Below are 17,873 nucleotides of genomic sequence, written 5' to 3'. Positions count from 1 at the left end.
TCCTACATGTTTTAAGTTGATTGTGTTGTTCTAGATCCATTTTTAGTGACATTTCAGTAAAATACTCATTTCGGTAAATAACGAAAATTTCAGTCGGGTCCCTAAAATCTATTCATTATTTTTGAGGCATTATATTTTCTGGTCTAAGGCTTTCCCCGCTATGGCCTTAACCCAAAATCGTATTACCTCTTTTTGTGCTTTTCGGGCAACGTTATTGTGCGAACTGTAGACATTCACACGGCTTCGCGAGTGCCCTTTGGCGACCTGCAGCGGAAATATGTCGCCGAACCAAATGTTGAGGTCGACTATTTTCTTGTCGTCGAGTTCGGGATAGTTGTACGTGCGAAAGTCCAAGCGGATGTCTAAAAGCAAAGAGACATTCGTATAACGTGGTGGTCCACGATGCTCAGTATTTGGGGCCATAAGGTTATTTACAAATTGATCGTAGGGCTCACACAATAAACTGCGAATGACCGTTCTAAACCCCCAAAATGGAACTAAACTTATATTCGGTTTGCCACAAAAAATTATGTAACGTGCCCCTTTTATCCACAGGCCTGGGTATAAACCATACTGGTGCATAACATTGTAAACTTGCAAAAGTGGCAACAGTTATCCGCGGTAAGGTAAACTGAAGTTTGGGGGTTGTTTATTACTTAAAAATAGCTCATATGGTAACTATAATTGTTAACCAACGTTATTACCGGCTTATCTTGAAATTATGAAGCCTCAAGCTGTTTACCTTGGTGAGTGGAGAGTAGAAACAAAATTACTTCATATTCTTTCAACCTCCTTACCACATGAGCTTGAATTGTTGATCCGCAGCTTTCGTGCAACGGGGGCTCCACCGTCGAGGTGTGTACCGAAGCGTACAACTGCGTCCTTTTCCGGTTGGCTGGCAACTTGGTACGACAAGGGACAGCCCACTACCTCCAGCTCTATCGGTATCATCTTGACGTCTAAACCTGCGCAAAAAAGCGGTTTCGTAAAAATTGCACAACTTATAATTTGGCGCTGCACTTTCTAGAAGCAAATGACAATAGAAGAAGTTAACAAAAAAATATTAATAATAAAATAGTTCAAAGAACAGTAAGACTCCCGAAAGACAGCTAGACTTACTCAGCAGCGGTTTTATTAAAACAGCAGTAACTTTTTATCACAAAAATATAGCATGTATATTATACCACGTTCTTATTGTCTTCCACTGCACGCATCGATAACGACTACCGCTTTAGAATGTACGCTGAGATAGGTGATAGTAAAAAACACGTAATTTTATATTGTAATAAAAACACCAGCAAAATATAAGATACACATTGCGAAGACTTTTCATTTATCGCTAACGCTGTGGTTAAAAGGTTTTTAACACATATTTTATTTATTTGTACTCTTACAGGAACTGATGATGCCACTTTGGCGAAATATATTTTCCTTTAAACAAAACGTCTGATCCTGTTTTTACTCATGTTTTTAACTATGAGTTTTACTTGTTAACACACGGTATTTTGTACTTTCCCTTACTTCAGCTGGTGTTACTACCTCAAACGTAGTTAAAGGCGTATTTAGTATAGAAACAATTCGTTGTTTTCCAGCAAGCCTCATAGTTTTAATGCAACACTCTCAGCAAGTCTGAACTATACAAATCGCAAAAAATACTCCACATACGACAAAACACGGATTCTCACTACTACTTTGCAAAAACACTCACCTTCGATGCGACAGGAGAGGTTGTCGACGTACTTGCCCCACATGTCGGTGTAAGCTGTTACGCTAATCTCCTGAGCTTGGTAGGGTTCCAGGAATCCGCGCTCAGGACTCACAAGGAAGGCAGCGCCCTTCCCGGCGTCCAACATAAGCTTCGCGTGATCTAAGTAAGTTAATTTTGATTAGGGTTGATAAGGAATTATTGAACCATTTTATTGAAATTGATCTTTAGGGTTGATTATGGAGTTACTGTACAACAATGGCTTCCAACCTTGTTTGGCTTGCGGCATCCTACAGGAATTATAAACAGTTTGCGGCAGTCTTACTGGTATTTTCGCTAAGTGGTTCACTGTAACGTCACAATAAACGAAATTGAAACAGCACACATCCACCGTTTACAAGGTTGAAATTACCTTTCTTGATTTGATGCACTCCAATCGTACACAAGAAATTGCATTAAGAAGCTTATTAATAAAACAAAACTTGGAATCCAAAATAATTTGAAACATCTATCGGCACCCTTGAACGTTAGAATGAGCAACTCAGGGTGCGACGGCACTCGGTTGGGAAACACTGCTGTATAACATAGGGTCAGGATGGATGTTCCGATTTTGAAATGCCATACTAACACTTTGTTCGGTGTGTGTGCTTTTCTATATTGTTAAGATATAAATCCACCTGGAAAAGCCATCGCGTTATTTAGTAGGTTCTGCTCAAACTGAGTTTATTTCGAATTATACCTAGCGTACACATTTCTCAATACTGGTATTGAAACACGGTTATGCAAGGGGTTAAAGGTTGGCACGCGGAAAAGCAGCTTTCATGAACTACTTGCCAATGGGGACATCAGATAAGTTTTGCAACAACAAAAAAGGCCACTAACTCACCAGCGAAAGCTTGTCGGGCAGTCTTCGAGAGCGGGTCGGCCAGGTTAGGGGTTCTCCCCAACAGCATCCTACGCGTCCTGTAGCTTTTAAAATCCATCGTGTGTTGCTTCACTTGCGGCGTGTTGCACTAGAGATTATAACGTAAGAAAACTAAACTTAAGCAACATATACACGGTACAGCGCAGAGGTTCACTTTTTTTGACCCCTAAATAATATTTTTGCTTCGCGTGGACCAGTGTAGGCAAGCATTTTTAGAGATGACGTCATAATTATATGTCACAATACAAATAGACTTCAAAAATCTGCCGTTTCCGGTCAGAAAAAGATGAAAGTCCAATGGAATCTAAATATACATTCAGGCTAAAAAATGTTTAATTTTAATTCAACACTTTTCTTTGAAAAAGAATGATTATACACTAATATTTCTATTAAGGCTTCATGGACCCCCTGAAACTAGTTGACGTACCACCAAGGAGTCCATGGACTTCAGTTTAAGAATCCTGGTATAGTGAGATCGTAAAATTAAAAAAGGACAAGCACATGTTTTTGTAAGTTTACCCTTTGCTTGCATATTTGGTAAAGGTTAATAAACCCAGTAGGACCCTAAAATTAGGGGACGCTGTTTGTTAGGTTTTTTATTAGGTCTAATAAAATGCACCAAAAATGTTAATTAAAGGTGATTTTAAACGTATAACGAGGCAAGAATCGAACTGTTTGTTTACCCTATAAGTGGTAAAACGTTTTCCCGATATTTTAGCAAAAATGTCTTGCCTTACCGTAATTGCCCTTCAAGGCTAAGTTTGCGCTCTAACAAATCACATTTTTACATGCTGGTGTAATAAAAAAAAGGAAATTTAAGTAGACTTACCGGAAAGTTAGCAACCTCAGCCGACCAGGGGGCTCTAATCGCAGTTAGGTTGGTGATGACCACTTTGGAAGTCGATGTGCTGCCAACCTTCAAAGAACCGTCGAACTGAACTCTCAGATCCTTGCTGTAAACGAAAACGTACCGATAAATAGAAAAAATATTTATCGAAATTTACAAAAATCTAGTTGAAATGAACTGTTCGTCAAACTTTCTAGTTGAAATGAACTGTTCGTCAAAGTATGGGACGACAAGGTAGGGTTATATATAAATCATCGGTAGTTGTAAATCGACAGTTTCGTCGTAATTAGTTCTTGTATTGCGTTTATAAAATAAAACGCTAGTAATTTTTTGCATGTTACTTAAACATTCTTACACAGGTGTGAACAACTGTGAGCTACCCTTAAAGAAGTCGTACTGACAGTATTACCGACGTCGTGAGTTCGAATCTCAACGTTGGCTTAATTTATTAGCCTGGCTTGCTTCCATGAAAATCTCAATGATTGAAAAATCTTAATTTCGGTTTTAAAGGCTCCCAGTTTCCTACATGTCCCAGTGTTTTGATTTGTAAGAAACAAGACGTCAATGGTAAGCATGTAATTTGACCCACCCCTCTGTTCCAGGTGTAGCAAAGTCCACCGACAGATCGTTTATCGACGCGTAGAAGCCAAGAACGATCGGGTTTTTCATTCCCTCGATCTTGCACGGGATGTACACCTGGGTAACCTCGCCGGTGGTGTGACTTGCAAAGGTAACCTGCGGTCGCAAAAAGGTTATAACAGGGCAGTTTAACGACTTTTTAGGATAATATATGGTTCTTCGTGAAAGGAAATATGGATACAGACAGCGCGATTACGTCTTATATAACCATTGTACATAACATGTTAATCAGGGGTTCTTAAACTTTTTTAACCGCGGATCCCTCAATTTTTTTTTGCCTTCGCGTGAACCACGGTAGACAATTTTTTTAAAAACTTTATAAATTTACGTCACAATACAAACAGACTTCAAAAACATCCTGATTTCGGTTCAAAAAATGCGAAAGTGAAATCGAGTCTAAATATATTCAGTGGTAAAATGTTTAATTTTTAATTGAACTCTTTTTCTTTTAAAAAATTATTGAACAATTTGGTCTTCATAGACCCCCCTAAAACTAGTTGACGGACCCCCAAGGGGTCCATGGACCCCAGTTTAAAAAAAAACTATTACGACTCTGGTAAACCGTTAAAATATCTATGCTTCTATATTTTATTCGTATTTTTCAAGATAATAAATGGGTCTCGTTTAACGCAATTAGGTATCGGATTTCTACAGTAAACAAAATTTAAATTATAAACGGATAATGACATAATGTCTGTAAGTTTTCTGGCTAGCTTGTCACTCTACCTATAAAACAGAAAAAACAGAAGACCGAAATTATACTCCGTAAATAGTAATCAAAAGTTTATGGATAACGTCGCTAACCTGAATTGCCTTCTCCTCTCGCGGCCTGAGCACCCCTCGTTCGGGGTAAATGGTGACGTCACAAAATGGCGACTGCTCGCCCAGGGGCGCCCTGAACTCGAATTCGGTCGGGAACAGGGTCTGGTTGATGATGGTCGCAATGACCAGCTTCGGCACCGAGACGAAGGTCTCCTTTAGAACCAGCGTGCACTCGGCGAAACAAACCTGCAATTTGTCAGTTTTGAATAACAATGAAACATGAACAGTTGCACACACATATGTGTGTTTTTAACTGTGATCTGGCCCTTCTGAAGCTGCCTTTTGACCAACGATTAGGGATGTTCAAAGTAGAATCCCAAGGTATTCTAGAATAATAGGTTTCGAATCTAGAATAACGAATCCAGAATAGCGAATACCAGTATATTTTTATTAAATTATTTAACCTCGATTTTGTTTGGGAAGGGATTAATCTTAATCTACCCTACAGGGCCGACAATCACAGCAATAAATCGCCCAAACAATTTTCTAACATGTGTACATTATAATAAAAAAAATCTCCCATATGTTTCACATTATTAACAACTGCCATTTGAAGCAGTTGTGTAGACTATAATATGTCAACTGTCCAGTTTGTTACCAAAACTTATATTTTTGCCAATAGTGAGTACAATGCAACACTGCACACAGAAGTTTTAAGCTATTCGGTCCTGTTTTTCTAAGCATTGTTGGGTCTTAGAGCTTATTTTTTTACTAACGTGATCTGTTATGCAGTCAAATATTGTACTGCAAAGAATACAAAGTTACTATTGACTTAACGAATTCTTGACAATTACACTGCGCATAACTGCATAACCTCGCTGAATATTGGCCTAAAGTTGACCTTAAGTAACCCTATAGCGCATTTTGTGGACGGCCAGAACATTTTACAACGTAATGTTATTTTTGCAACTTAACGCCTTTAGGGAAATTGCGAACTCCACACCAGACATTACACGTTGATCGCTCGCCCAATAACGCTTGATTTACACCTAATTATAGACGAACGTTATCGCGAGACGCGGTAATTGGTCGCCCGAAAAAACGCTGACACGGCACTACCAGGTTACATCTAAAGCAAGCCCTGTAAATTGGTCGCCGCAGCGACAGGCCAACTTACCACACGCGTTTGTGCAATTAGGCGCAACAATCCGCGGTAAAACATTAAATTATATCGGTTCCAATTACCCGAAATAAACGGCAGAATTGGATTCGAATCCAGATGGGACAAGGATTCGATATTCTACTTTGAACATCCCTACCAACGATTACCACTTACGTATCATTAGTACACCGAAAGCCATCGCAGACTCACCGAATCTGTCGATCAATAATGCAGGCAGGGCAGGCTAGAAAAAATTTGAATAACACGTCTAATTTACTTTACATAATACTTGCGGTTCGTTTTAAATGTATTTTCCAGTTTATACGAACAATTAAAAAAGATGTCGTTATTCCAGTGGCGTAAAATGTGCTGTATTAAAGATTGGGAAATAAGAGATATTCGGTTTCCGAAAAGGTCTTACACGCAAGGAACATGTGAGCAGTCCGCCTTTACACGAGAACAACTTACACATGAAACGTAATATACAGTACAAACACATCTTGTAAATAATTTTACGTACATGTATATACAAATAAATTGAGTGTATGTGGAAAGAAAACTTATCGCTTATTTAACGCAATTAGTGAAAAAAATCCACACTAAATAAATATTTAGAAAAATTGACACCAAGAAAGCGGCAAAATAATAACATCAAAACGGTTTGTTGGCCCAACCCATATTGGTCACTTTATTGTACAAGAAAGTTAGCAAGAACAAAATTAAAAAAAGCGATTTAGACACGTAGTGTCAGGTGGTATTATCAATCTTGCCACAAATACCAGCTAGCCATATGTGACAAACCTGTTGCGTTTGGACGTCTCCTTTCACGGTTATGGACGAACCCAGGCCTCCAACCACGTCAAGGTTAAACACAGTGTTCAAGGTCATGGCAAAAGTTGGTCTGAAATGAATCTTGACTTCTTGCTGACCGAGAGGCGGAAGCGTGCCACTGGATGGCCACATATAAAGGTCGCCGCTGCAAAAGTAAACAGTTGAAAAAAAAACGCTGTTGGTCGTTATTGTATTTTGATAATAACACTTTTACGTATGCAAACCTCTTTAATTCATGGTCTATGCTGATTCATTAGAACCACTAAGGTTAAAAAAGACAAAAAACAACTACAAGGAGATCTAAAACAGCAATACAACCACAAGTACATCGAAAGTCATCGCAGTATTAAACACATATGTGTGTGCGTCTTTTATACAACTACAAGGTGTTGTTTTAGGTCTTTTTCAACTTTTGTGTTTAGATCAATTTTACCCCTTTGTGGTTCTTTTTGATTTTATGACATGGATGAAAGAACTACTGGCAGTATTGGAACGGGTTAAGATCAGAATATAACAGTAAAAATAATAGCAGTATTATTTCTTGATCTATGCTGCATTGAATCGAATTTCATTCTGTTATTATTTGTCGAACTTAATTTTAAAAGCGGTTAAAGAAACGTTCGGGAACATGTTTCGGTATTTAGTTCAAAACCAAAGATGGTAGAAATGCCGTTAACTTTTTTATAAGGCTACCTCTCTCGTTGATCAGTCCTGGAAAGCGTCCACTGCGCGTTCAGCTGGGTCGTATTTCTTACGAACAGCTTCTCGCAAGCAGACGAGCCGACTTTTATCAGACCAAAATTGATGGACATATTGTCTGCATACAAAAAATTTAAGTTTTAAACACGAATGCGGAACAAAATTGAATTAAATTTGAAAGGCCTTTAAACAGCGGTTTTTAATTTCTAATATTTAGAAACGTTGCACTACTGGGTAAAATCTTGATAGTTACGATAAAGCAACGCTAGTATTTCAGTAATTACAATTAGTACATGCTTTACCATTTTCCATATTCTAAGTGCGGCGCTCACAACCCTAACAATCCATACATAAAAATCTCGCCGCCCCATGCCTGTTTGGCATTGGGTAGTTTTACTTTATAGCAATTTAAACTTGCGGTTATTCTTTACCTTTCTTGTTTTTTTTTGGTTTGTCACTACCCTAACAATGCACGCATAATGACTTCGACGCCCCATGCCGGCTTGGCGTGGGGTGGGTATATGTCTGCAGTAACTTATTTTGTTCGTTCTCGAACTCTTTGTTTGTTTCTGATTAGTTTTTTTGCCTTTGGTCGTTTTATTATAAAAAAGGTATGTTAAAAAAAAGTTCAGCCTACCCATCACAACATTAGGCCCGCCGATGCTGGCCGTAACTTGCATGCTCAATGGCTCCGCCTGGTGTTCGATCTTGCACTCGAGCAGACAGGAAAGGGGGCCGGGTTTGGATCCGGTGATCGTCACCTCGAGTTCGGCCACGTCACCGGGGTTAATTAGCCCCATAGGGGGCTCGACCTCAACGATGTTGGGGTTGGTTTCGCTACTCCACTGAAATTCGATCGGGGCCATGCTGTAATAGGGTAATATTTAAAGCGCTGTAAATAGGGTAAATATTTAAATTTAATAGAACAGCTGTGTTTGGCAGAGCATTCAAAAGCGTTAAAATCCTCAACAAACACGTTCGAAATCTTTTAAAAACGTTTTGTGAAGATCGTTTTACTAGTTATGTCCATTGTAAGTTTTCATGAGGAACGTTTTTATCAGATAGGAAATTTACGAGATTAAAAGGAAAAAATTGTAGAACACACTTATGTAACCAAAGAGTTTGATATAAGTGGCTATGGTAATCGCTGTAAAAGCATAGCTTAAAAGAGCGCAAACGTCAAATCAAATTCACGTGTAGAGCGGCACGTAAAATATATTATCTTTGCCTTTACCATACGGCGGTTATATATTAAAACAAGACAGAGACGAAATGACGCACGACTCTAGTATGTTTTACTACGCTCGGGAATAAATGTTTATAGTGCGCAAGCGATTCTGCAAAAAAGAAATAGCAAAAAATTTTACATGTCTAAGGCGACACACAGCATTCCTTTCTTTATGGTCTTAAGGCACAATTGTTTAGATAAAAATATGCTATTATTCAACAAGACCAAAATAATTTGGCGCTATTTGAGCTATCCTTTTTCAAAGTCAGCCTATATCTCGCAAAAGGCTGTTTAAACTTGGATAAAGGTAAACTGGTACATATAGCAGGATTTACGAGCGTCATTTTGAAGGTCAATTAGCACACGTAATTTTTAACACCGTGACAGCAAACAAAGGTGTCAGGCGAAAACCTCTTTACAGCTCACCTGTAGTTGGCCATGCGCATCGGTCGCCGCGCGGTGGCGCCCACGAGCAGGTTCCCGGGTACAACGACCGCTGGAGGGTGCACCACGACCGAGTACGGCACGCTGTGACCTTTGACCTCTACCTCGAGGGCAATGACCTCGCGCAGGGGAGGAGCTCGCGTGGACGAAGCAGACTATTTCAAGGAAGGATAAATATCAGAAATATGCGCTTCACAACGTTTACAACAATCTACATGTCTTCGCAGTGGCCGATCCTATACTACAATGGTCGGCAAACTGTGGGCCGCGGCCCAAATGTGAACTGCAGAGCCATTTTTATTGAGCCGCGAGTTACTTTTGAATAGTTTAGTGTTATAATGTAGTTGTGGGCCCCGTGATAGCCGTACATTGATTGCACTTTATTTTAAAAGTTGGTGCGGTATAGAATATTTAAATTGGCTCAGCTTGGAAAGCCCTACGTGCCAAATGTGGCCCTGAGAGCCGAACTATATTTTTTGTCAACTTTAACTATAAATAAACTAAAAAAATTTCGAGCTTCGCGCGTATAACCTTTCTTTTATAGAATGTTATGACATAAAACTGTTTTGGGCATCAAGGCGCCGTGTAATATTTAACCTTCAAATTAAATATCCTCAATCCGCAACTGTTTCGTAGTGGTTTAACGTAATGGGCCTTCAGTAGCTCTAAAAAGATTACTTTGGGTCACAACAAAAAAAGTTTGCCGACCGCTGCTATACTACAACAATATAGTTTTTTTAGCCGTGATTTGGCATATAATGCAGCAATTTCTGCCTTGAAAGTGAAATTTATTAAAAAATAGTAGTCAATAAATAGAGACACAACCCTCCAACTGCGCCGTTATGGCGGTCGGTGCGATTTTTATCGGGATTTCATTAAATAACATTTCGTGTTGCAAATTTTTTTTAAACCGAAGTGTAACATTCTATCTTGTACATTTAGCACTGAACGAGGAATGTCGGTATGTGATTTACCGATGTTAGTCATGCAAACACTGCATTTAGCGTGTTATAAGTTGGTCGAAGTACTACTTTGTAAATCCGTGATTAAACTTTTTGTCAGTCACTTTTTATTTAATACAATTTGCTAGGAAATAAAACTGTGAATCGTGGGTATAAGGAGAAATCTAACTTTGCCACAACAGAAAGTAAATACCTTGTCTGTACTTCTGTTTGACACCTATTAATTGAATTCACGACAAAATACGTAGTAACAAAACCTGATAAGAGGGGCGAACGGGTCCAGGGGTTTTTACCTTTTAAGTTGGAGCAGTGGATCACAGTATACCACATAGCTACGTAACACACCTGTACCGTGGACCCAGATCTAGACAGACGCGGGGCAGACTCATCGCAACCTTGCTGCTGTTGCTGCTGCTTGTCCAAAGGCGATTGGGCGTGGTGCGTGGTAGGAGCTCCGTTCACAGAAGGTGGAGCTGCGGACTTGACAAAGGGGGACTTTTGCTTGGCCACGTCGCGTTTCGGGTCGGGAATGTTGCTCAGGACCAGATGAAAGACGTTGTGAAATTCGCCAACCTGTTGGCGGTGAAAAACTTTGATTGACTTAAAGTTGAACGTATGTACTCTAGTCGCGTTGGTGGTAAAACACCTTTGGGCGCTACAATGCGTACCGATAAATTTTTTCTGCAACGCGAACCGATAAAACTTACTAATTTTGGTAAAGCTTGGAATGGGCGTTTGCAAAATAAAATAAAAAATCAAACAAATCAGCAAAAATGTAACGGTTGCAAAACAAAAATAGAAACAAATAGTAGAACTCCACGAGTCCTTTGAATCACATATATTTGAAGAGGAAATCAGTCATGAACTGTTTCCAAGTATAACAGTAGGTATATAAATAATAGTGCCTGCTTATATGGAGAAAGATGAATAGGCAAATCATGGAAAATAAAAAATTGCATATCAGTGCCAAACAACAGCATGACATATAAAGCGAATATTTAGCATCGGTAAGGTAAAACGTGCGTAATAAAACACCGGGGCAGGCGCCGCCTTGCACTATAACAAAATTTACGAGGCAAATATGTATACCATAAAGGTCATTAACACGCCGTAAAAACGCGAGTGCATATTACAGCACACACTGAAGGCAATTCACACCTGTTGTGGGGCAAAGGTTGCGACGAATTCGTGAATACCGTTGGGCTGCAGCACTCCCACCCTTGGTTCGACGTAGAAGGACGACTCGTTGTCCGGATAGAAATCAAACTTTTCCCACTTGCTGTCCTTTCCGCCCGAGATCGCTTCCAGGGCTGGGGTGAGGTTCGGTTTGAGTATGTGCCAAGTGAACGGCATTTCCACGTTGCTACGAACGAAAACGAGAAATGTAAAATCGTTTTTAAGGCCATAAAACAAATCATAAGGTAAAAAGAATCACATAAGGCTTGAACTAGGCTTTTTTAGGTAGAAGTGAGAGCTTACTTCGAGTTTGTTTGAAAAAAATGACAAAAAGCAAGAAACAAATCGACCACAACTTGTCTAAACATAAATCAAAAGATACAAGCTGACTAATAGTAAGTTGGTAATTTAAATAATTAAAGGAAATATATGTTCCAGATATGTCATGCTTGCTTAAGCCTAGTTCTAAGAAATGTGCTTATTTGAAAACATTGTTTACGTTGGGTAAGTCGTAAAAGGGGTCTTACAACGGCGTCTGACATTGAATAGGGTCTACTCTTATCGATTTTAATTTTATTTCAATATTTTAGTACTACATTTATTCTTGTTTTTATTGGGACTAGTTTTTCTGAAAATGCAAACAGATTTTTGTCCTAATTAAAATTATGAAAATAAACCTGGAGAAAGCATTTATATATGCTAAGGGTTCAATACAGCTCTAACGATTCAAATACTTCCCAGGGTTGAATTTTTTCGCGTGATTCAGTAGATCGACTGCATTACAGATACGCCTACAGTTCAACTGCAGCCCGGAAAATCTAATTTCTTTGTTAACAACCGACCAACAAAAAACTATACGCGTCCTATTTCGAGGACTGTCATTCCTTACGTTGAGTTGTGTACGATGATTTGTCGCATATAGAAGGAGTGCGGGTTGAGGGGAGGGAAACGCACAAGGTGATCGGCAGTAAGATCGACAACCTCTCCGACTTTCGGCTCTTCTTCTCCGCCATCAGAAACGCTGACCAGCTCGACTGCCGCAGACTGGCCCTCACCTAAACGGTACAGAAACAACTGTAAACGTTTTAATAGCCTGGATTCAGAGGCGTAGCCAAGGGTGAGGTGGTGGGGTACATATTTCCCCGGGTGTCAAGATACAGGGCGCTAAAACGAGGCTCAAAAATGCCAAAATGAGGCTGCTGTTTTAAATACAATGTTCTATTAAAATTTGGATTGTTTTGTCTTATAAAGTAAGGTATATTTTAATTATCTTAATGTAGTAGAAATTGTTATTAAACATGGAGGAGGGGGTGTCAATTTTATATTTGCCCCCGGGCTAAAAATACCCTGGCTACGCCTCTGCCTGGCTTACTTGCAAAACACCAAAGGTAATGCATTCGCCTTGATATTTTGATATTTAGTCATTGATGCAAATTAAATGGAAATCAAAATTGGTAGGCTAAGATTGACTATGTTAACTACCAGAATAAGTTTTCTTGCTGTGCATTTAGTTGTGAAGCATTGCGTAATGCTTGTAAAAAAATTGTCAGTTTTAGGTATGGTCAATAACTTGACTTTCTACGATGACCTTTAACTGTTTTTCGATTCGTTTAGAACTTTGCTTATTTATTTGCCAGTGACTTAACTTGGATTTAAACTTTGGCCGCAGTGGCATGACAATTCTATAGATTATTATTTATCTATAGTTTTGATCAATGAAGTATGCAAACGGTACGCACCTTCGATGGTGAAGTGCTTGACCTGACAGTTGTCGCATATGATTACCAGCTCCTCCCTGTAGCGATCGGTACCGCTGGGTGAAAAGAACAGCTCGATGGTGACCGACTGACCGGCCAACACCTCGAACACGGAAGGACGGATCTGGAAAGTGCCCAGGTCCAAACAGCCCGGGTTCACGAGAGTCTAGAAGTAAAAACATTGTCCGGCCTGTTTAACATGAGGCAATATTGTCTCGTTTGCCGACTGCTGATTGTCGAAGTTTGTTTGTGGTATTACAGTAACAAGTAGAAAGGATTTTGTTCAAAGAGGACTGTATAAAAATTCTTGAAGCAAATAAAAGCACGAACGTTCACCATACATAAAGCGTTTCCGATAAATATAAATGTAAAAATTTTACAATAATATATTTTACAGCGAGATTCTTATTAGGAGTTTGGTATTTTACCACGACTTCAAAAAAAATAGTGCTAAAATGTGGCACAAATGTAACCTAACAGAAACAACGGCGCAACATGATAAGTAATTGAAGACGGATATGTGCATATAATTCTGTTGATTTATGGTCATAATTAAAACAACTGTGTATTTGAAATTAAACTCAAAATTTCAAACGTGACTTTACCTTGAAGTTTGCAGCCGGCCAGGACGACTTTTTGAGAATGCAAAACCTTCCATTTCCACCCATGTTCTTTAGTGTGAGTTCAGTCATCTTTATACCACCGACCAAGCAATAACCGCATTTCACATTTTCGGGCACTGCGACCGAACGAATACAAAAATAGTTGGTTTTCGTTATATCAACCTACACACTATTACTACGCTATGTTAAGTTCCTCACTTGTCAGAATAGGTGGCTCCCTTCTAGCCTGTATTTTTACCACTAGGGGGCTGACAGATTGTGAGACGATTTCAACTTCGTCAAAATAGTCAGAGAGTGAATCGGGCATAAAGCGGATGCAGTATTGCGCACTCATACCAGGGGCTACGAAACCATCTGATCCAGGATACTTCCCTGTATTAAAATATTCCTACATGTTATCTTCACTACAACGGTTAAAATCAAACCTTGTTAACGATACACACAGTTTTATTATTACTTTGCTATGTGTATGTATTTTACTTTACTGATAGGACTTGACGATGCAAGAATAGGTGAAATATATATTCCTTGAAAAAAATGTCTGATCCTGCTTTTACTCAGGTTTTTAAACTTTTGGTTTATTGTTCATATACGCGTCAGCGGAATAGTGACCGACAAGCAGAAACCTGCTGCCAATAGTTTTGGTTTCCATAAAGATATGCCCTTTTATATATTGTTAAAGATATTGAACACTACCTAAACCAAGCGAAAAGAAAGGCGATTTGGGAGGAAGGACTCTTAGCTGGCGACTGACCGTGCTTGTGTTCCGCAATGCCAAAGTTGCCTGCGAAGAAAAACAAGATTCAGTTACTTGAACGTAATATACCTGTGCATCTTAACTTGGATCAATGGCTAACGCTACCAGATCCGTACCATTACAACACCGGATTTCCAAAATCATTCTCGAATCAGTTACCGATAGTGAACTGACCATAAATCCATTTAAATGAGTTGTCTTTTTACGATTACAAGACGCAGCAGGCAGGGATACCATGCATGTTTCTCCGATTACTCCCTACGTAGCCCAATCGGTAGAGCAACGAACCCAGAATAGTCGAGCTAACGATTATGAATCTCCTCGTGACCATCTGTCTAACTTGGCAATCAGCTGTTTCACTATTTACCAGGAGAGTTTTTTTTAATGTTAGGGAGGCATGACATTTTTTTAAGAATGAGGTCACAAAGTTAGGTCATAACATGGCACAACTATTCCTAAAAACACCTGTTGTTCTAGAGCAGGGGCCTTAAGCACACGGCCCGCGGCCATCATGGGGCCCGTGTGAACATTTTATGCGGTCCGCAATCCGCTTTAAGTATAAAATAATTAGATTTTTTTATTCAATGACTTGTGCTTCACATTCGTTAGGCCAATAACAACCTTCACTGATTCTTTGAAAAACAGACCAAATAAGTGAGGTTTCCTGAAACGGGCCAATAAATAAACCTTCAAATAGACCAGCATTCCTTTAACAGTTCGTGACGAAAATCTAACCTCGTATACGCGACCAACGGTCCATTCTGTGAATTTGACAGTTCCGGGAATAGAAGAAAACACTTGCACTTCTTCATTAGCAGCCCTGTACACAAACTCTATACATACTTTACCGTGACACATACAGCGATCAACAACAAAAAGATTGGAAAATTAGTTCATCAGCAGTAAAATGATTTAGACTAGGGGAAGGGGTAGAACCTGGGACCTAATTGAAAATTTACTGTTTACTGAGTAAAAATTTTGGAAAAAATACAAAACTAAAAAGATAACATGTTATTGTAAAAATATTTTCTCGAGTTCACTTAATAATTGATAAAGATTTATTCAACAAAGCACATTTAACAATATAACGAGGTTGAAATTCTTAAAAAATCATATTACCTCACAAGACAAGGTTGTGAGGCCCCTATTAATTTTATTGCGTAATTCGTAAGTAGAAAAAAACTACAATAAAACTTCTTCAAATTACAAATAAACTTACACTTCCTCAGCAACTTCTCTTCCTGCTTTTAGGACCATCTTCTTTGGTTGCTGTTTAGTTAAAAGCTTAGAAGCTTTTGGTTCACTCATAGGAAGAAACCTGGGGTTCTTCAGAAAATTGTGTCTTTAAAACAAAAAATATTTTAGGACATTGTAGGCTAACTTAGAAAGTATAGACAGAAATATATATAGGTAAACCAGAACAAAGGTCAAATTAAAGCTCACAAGATTTAATACCGTAATTACAGGACAAATACCGCAGCATACCTTTATTTATTCTTTTAGTTACCTTTCTTCTAGTCGAGCCAGAAGTGCTCTGTCCACGATTCTTGTTTCATGGCTCATATTCTCCCGCCACCTGTTCTTTGCTGTTTGACCCTTTGGCTTGGGTTTAATGGAACTGCGCGGTGGCACACTTATCAGATCCACTGAATTACTGGACAACGTTGTTAATGATCCGTCATCATCTTGAGAGATAAACTGCACCTCCTAAAATAAAGCCCTTTTTAATTGGAGATCTTTCAAATTCTTTAAAAAGTCGTACTGTAGCTTAAAAAAGGCTAACCAAAAACACATAATACACTGTAAGGAAGGCTATAAAAATCTAGCCTGCAATAATAGTCATACTTATGACCTCGGCCATACTGAGACATAAACTTTACCAAAATGTTACCAAATGAAAACTACCAAACTAAAAGCTTTCGGCTAGAAATATTGTCACAAAGATTTCAATTTAAATACAACAAACTATTAGTTTCGTAAAAATTTGCGTTTTAATAAAGTTTTCCTAAATGTAAATTTACAAGTCCTACCTTTAATGGTTCAACTTCATCATCGTCATAATAACCATCATCAAGCTTTTCTTTGGAAAAGTGAAGCGATGACGATATGGTATGGAGTGCAAAATGTGGTTGGTGTGATTCTGAAAAAACACACAAAATATTTTTAGAAAAGCAATTCAAACTACTACTTATCTTTAAATATTTAAAAAATATATTTACTACAGTAACAATATTGTGGCTACCACGTTTTTCTTACTTTTTGGTCCATTTAAAAGTTGATGATCCTCTGTAAAAATTTTACTTGGGATGATTAATTGGTGAGACTTTAACTTTTCTTCTTCAACACACCAGCGAAAATGAGATTGAACTGTAATGAATAATAATAATATAATGCTTGCTTTACATATTAACATTTTTTTTTTAATTTTAGCCAAGTGTTTAGAATAAAAAGTTTAAACACTAACAACAAACATAAAAAATTATAAAACATACATCATAAAGTGTTATAGATAGTAGCTTTGTGGTGATAGGCAAATTTACATTGTTTGTAGATTAACTAAACTTAAACATGGTTGTAATTAAAAAAAAAGATTGCAGTATTTAAAAAAATTGAACATTTAAGAAAATTTATGCAATAATATAACCTGGTGGTAATCCAAGTCGTCCGTATTCATCTGACCCGATATCACCAGCAACATGGGACATTGCTTTCTCGTCAGCAGTGGCAGCTCGAGCTCTGGCCTATTAGCAAAATGATGGTTAGTAAGATTTAGCCAGACAGACCCATTAAGGTAGAAAACAAAGTGAAATATATAAATCTTTAGCATCAAGCCAACAACAGGCACACATTGTCTATTACATACTTTGGTATGAAAAACAAAGAAAAAATGTAAAATATTGCCATTCAAAAAATTATTATAATTTGTGAATGTTAAAATGACTTGGAAAATCAACCTGAATAATGTGTTTCTCTACGTCGTTGTATTCCTGAAGTTTTGACTCATGATCTGCATGTACCTAAAAAGAGATTTTGATAACTCTTAAAGGGCTGTCAGGTAAGACCATGTAAAAAAAAACTAAAAACCAAGTCCCGAGTGCGACATGCGCATGTGTAGTACCAATTTTTAAAACTGTTATGGCTGCCAACCGGAAATTGTAAAGGTGGAATAGCATATGGTGGAATATTTTCCAACCATGTATTGTGAGTGAATTAATTATACGACACCCCTATGTTGATTGATGAATCTTCATGTTATTTTAGTTACGTAAATTGGCGGAATACAGGCTGTAGAGTTAGGGCTGGACTGTGGACTTCACGAAATCGCACATTCTCCTTCGAATCAGACTCGGGTTTAT

At 38.4% G+C, this 17,873-nt stretch overlaps 1 protein-coding gene across 1 annotated transcript in view; it reads right to left on the bottom strand.

The window, feature by feature from the left end:
• The window catches only part of LOC146163739 (deleted in lung and esophageal cancer protein 1-like), a 47,787-nt gene that overhangs the window by 29,109 nt on the left and 805 nt on the right, over positions 1 to 17,873 (bottom strand). Inside the window, exons 3-27 of the mRNA XM_083383265.1 lie at positions 17,472 to 17,534; positions 17,162 to 17,258; positions 16,774 to 16,884; positions 16,548 to 16,657; positions 16,025 to 16,224; positions 15,737 to 15,859; positions 15,253 to 15,337; positions 14,457 to 14,544; positions 13,959 to 14,132; positions 13,743 to 13,876; positions 13,120 to 13,303; positions 12,270 to 12,435; positions 11,363 to 11,567; positions 10,550 to 10,777; positions 9,225 to 9,397; positions 8,208 to 8,437; positions 7,565 to 7,688; positions 6,842 to 7,016; positions 4,921 to 5,124; positions 4,067 to 4,212; positions 3,460 to 3,583; positions 2,592 to 2,718; positions 1,709 to 1,867; positions 798 to 965; positions 187 to 362 (exon numbers count right to left, since the gene is read on the bottom strand). Coding sequence (XP_083239391.1) covers positions 187 to 362; positions 798 to 965; positions 1,709 to 1,867; positions 2,592 to 2,718; positions 3,460 to 3,583; positions 4,067 to 4,212; positions 4,921 to 5,124; positions 6,842 to 7,016; positions 7,565 to 7,688; positions 8,208 to 8,437; positions 9,225 to 9,397; positions 10,550 to 10,777; positions 11,363 to 11,567; positions 12,270 to 12,435; positions 13,120 to 13,303; positions 13,743 to 13,876; positions 13,959 to 14,132; positions 14,457 to 14,544; positions 15,253 to 15,337; positions 15,737 to 15,859; positions 16,025 to 16,224; positions 16,548 to 16,657; positions 16,774 to 16,884; positions 17,162 to 17,258; positions 17,472 to 17,534 — 3,774 coding nt within the window. The remainder of the gene's footprint in view (positions 1 to 186; positions 363 to 797; positions 966 to 1,708; positions 1,868 to 2,591; positions 2,719 to 3,459; positions 3,584 to 4,066; positions 4,213 to 4,920; positions 5,125 to 6,841; positions 7,017 to 7,564; positions 7,689 to 8,207; positions 8,438 to 9,224; positions 9,398 to 10,549; positions 10,778 to 11,362; positions 11,568 to 12,269; positions 12,436 to 13,119; positions 13,304 to 13,742; positions 13,877 to 13,958; positions 14,133 to 14,456; positions 14,545 to 15,252; positions 15,338 to 15,736; positions 15,860 to 16,024; positions 16,225 to 16,547; positions 16,658 to 16,773; positions 16,885 to 17,161; positions 17,259 to 17,471; positions 17,535 to 17,873) is intronic.

Source organism: Ascidiella aspersa, chromosome 2, assembly GCF_963924565.1.
Source record: "Ascidiella aspersa chromosome 2, kaAscAspe10.2, whole genome shotgun sequence".
Taxonomy (NCBI): domain Eukaryota; kingdom Metazoa; phylum Chordata; class Ascidiacea; order Phlebobranchia; family Ascidiidae; genus Ascidiella; species Ascidiella aspersa.
The sequence above is the reverse complement of the archived record's forward strand: the minus strand, read 5'-3'. Positions and strand labels throughout refer to the sequence as shown.